The sequence below is a fragment of the Chiloscyllium punctatum genome, chromosome 36, assembly GCF_047496795.1.
Source record: "Chiloscyllium punctatum isolate Juve2018m chromosome 36, sChiPun1.3, whole genome shotgun sequence".
Taxonomy (NCBI): domain Eukaryota; kingdom Metazoa; phylum Chordata; class Chondrichthyes; order Orectolobiformes; family Hemiscylliidae; genus Chiloscyllium; species Chiloscyllium punctatum.
This window is the reverse complement of record NC_092774.1, coordinates 6587910-6590754: the sequence shown is the minus strand read 5'-3', so window position 1 is coordinate 6590754 and position 2845 is coordinate 6587910. Positions and strand designations below refer to the sequence as shown.

The 2845-nt window shown below is 41.3% G+C and overlaps 1 gene segment (V, D, J or C); it reads left to right on the top strand.

Annotated features, from left to right (window-relative positions):
- Positions 1-975: 975 nt before the first annotated feature.
- LOC140461099 (T cell receptor alpha variable 19-like) lies at positions 976-2122 on the top strand. The segment is given in 2 exon segments: positions 976-1027; positions 1764-2122. Coding segments are annotated over 2 exon segments (411 nt in total).
- The last annotated feature ends 723 nt before the right edge of the window (positions 2123-2845 follow it).

Sequence of the window (2845 nt, the reverse complement as noted above, 5' to 3'; positions counted from 1 at the left end):
AAACCACTGAAAGATAAATGGAAAAATAAGGAGTGTCATGTATCGATGTTAAATATTACATCATTTTAAGTCATAAATCAACCACGAAGGAAAGTAAAGAGGCCTTTCTTTAAACATCATTCACATTTCAATGACAGTTACATCATACAGTCGTCTAAAAAGCTAACCTTACGGTATTACCCCATCAAAACAATTGTTCATTTCCGTGTCGTGCAACATTCTTACCTACCTCCTGCAGTCAAAGCTGTAGTCCCTGTCGTCATCATGTCTTCCTTCCAAAAATATTATAGTATTTGGGTGCTGCAGGCAACTCTGGCATGCATCAATAATACACCTTGAAAATATGGCAGTGAACCATTTTCTCCAGGTTCTGCAATGTATCCAGTGTAGATACCGTGGATACATTTGCTATGGGACAATGGAAAATTAAAGAAATGTCGATAACTATGAATCCTACCAGAAAATACAGCCAAATCGACATTCCACTCAACTATTTAAATAATAGAAATGCACATTTTTAAAATGGACATCATCACTGTGTTCAAAACACTTAAAGACACTGTCCCTCAGCCTGGGCTAAAGAAAGTTCTCAAAAAGCCAGCGAGCAGTTCTCTTCACTGCAGGACTCCCGTTTCTGACACTCGAACAATGTGGTCTGTGTTCCTTCTCTGACTTCGCCTAATGGCAAATAAATCAGCCAAATGCCATTATTGGTTCAAAGCCTATGGAAGACCCCATTGTCTGGCTAATAAATTCACCGATTTCCTATCTTTTGTGGCCATCTGAAATGAAGTTCAAGGAGCGTGAAGCAGATTGGTTGAACTGATGAACACAGGGGTTTGACAATCATTGATTCGCACCGGATGCCTTTGTCAACAATGAACCAATGGGCAGAGATCCGGAAATGTTAGCAATTCTTGACGAAAATTATTTCAGCTTCGATCTGCTCATATTCACTCTAATCTCTCGGTAACAATGACGCCTGGAGCATTGTGTTTCTTCATCAAAGCTGCAGCTGTTATAACTGGTAGGTTGATAAGTTGAGGATCCTTCTCTTTCAGATCCGCAGCGGCAATTACATTTTACCCAGCAGTTCCATCACGTTCAGGCAGCGACACATTGTCTCCGAGTGAAAATAATTGGAAGGAGCCAAACTTTTCCAGCACCAGCACTATTTAGGATGAGTGAGCAAACGACGCATTTGAAAGACAGTGGTAGATTTAGGCTGGGAATTAAGAAGGACTGGGTCCATTTGGATATTTTCAGAGAAGCGAGAGCGATAAGCTCACATACCATCTGCAGTTTTCCCTTCAGGATCGGGAACGAAATGGAAAATGACCTTGTTTGACTATGTGAGCTGTGAACTGAAGGACGTTTTATTTAATCTGGCAAAGCCCTTTACCAATACAGCCTCCAAAGTTAGCATGAAATGAATTTTTGTTTATCTTCCCTAACTTATTTCGCAGATTATTGTTCAAGGTGACAGGATGACTGTGGCATGAGAATAATGAAGTGTTTTCCGTAATTTCCGAATTCTCGTGGAGTCTCTAACTTCAAGTGCTGGTCTTGCTCATATTGACCTTTGTGACGTAACCTGTATGCTTTTGTCTAAGATTGTTCTTCTCATTCTATGATCTGTATATACTTCTTTGCTATGATCGGCCTACACCGCTGGTAAAGAAAGCTTTTCAGTGCACTGAGGTACACATGACACATAGTCCATCAATTAAGCAATCAAGTAAATCGATTAATTGATTTTGCAGGACTTTGTCGAGGTGATTCTGCCTCACAGACACCGGCTTCGATCACAGTGATTGAGGGGGACAATGTCCAGTTGTTCTGTAATTATACTTCAACAATCAACACACCTTACCTTTTCTGGTACCTACAACATTCCAATGGTTCCATGGAGTTTCTGCTCCGGAGAAGCAAATTTGAAGCGAACGCAGAAAGGTTTCAAGGAGACCGGTTTTCCTCGGAGCTCGATCATGTGAACCGCACCATCAACCTGAAAGTAGTGAAAACAGAACTGGCAGACTCTGCAATGTATTACTGCCCACTTCGCCCCACGGAGACTCAGAACTGTGCTCACCCTGAACAAAATCTGTCAGGGAGTCACTGAACATGACAGTGTGTCAGGCAAACGGTGAGATCAGGAGAGGACCTGAAATGGTTCCCGAATTCCTGGAAAATCTGATTTTTTTTTTCATTTGAATACATAACTTTATTCGTTATAAATATATTACTGAAATAAGCTAAAGCTGTTAGCTTAGTGAATGAAAAGTGAATACATGGTTTCATGCCTTTTGGAATGTCCCGAAGTGTTCCACGTTTACTGCAATGAGCTATGTAGAAAATGCAGCGACTGGTTACGTCCAACAAAATCCAAAGCATTTGGTGAGGGAAACAATGATCGGTCACGTGATTCTGATCGGCCACGTGCATCGCTGGAGCAACCTGAATAGCATCTCATATTTTGTGCTGTATTGATTACTGTCTCTGCAGCTGCATGTTAGAACTTTCAAAATGGGGCAGAGACCGATTCCTAATGTCCAGGATAACGCAGGCTTGCTTTCAAGCACCAAGAAAGTGGGATGTAACTCAGACCTGAACAACACTAACAAAATAAACACACCCAATAAAGGCTGATTAATTAGTCAAAGCCACCAGTGAAAATATCAGTCGCATGTGCTGTCTGCTTACTGGGCTGTCTGGGAATGAACATTCTTCACCAAACACCTAAGTTTGCTGATTGTTCCCAATCGTTCACATCTCATTATGTCAATTGTATAAAGACGAGACGATCCTATCCTCCCTCTGGCGACATTTAAGAGAAACCGAATAC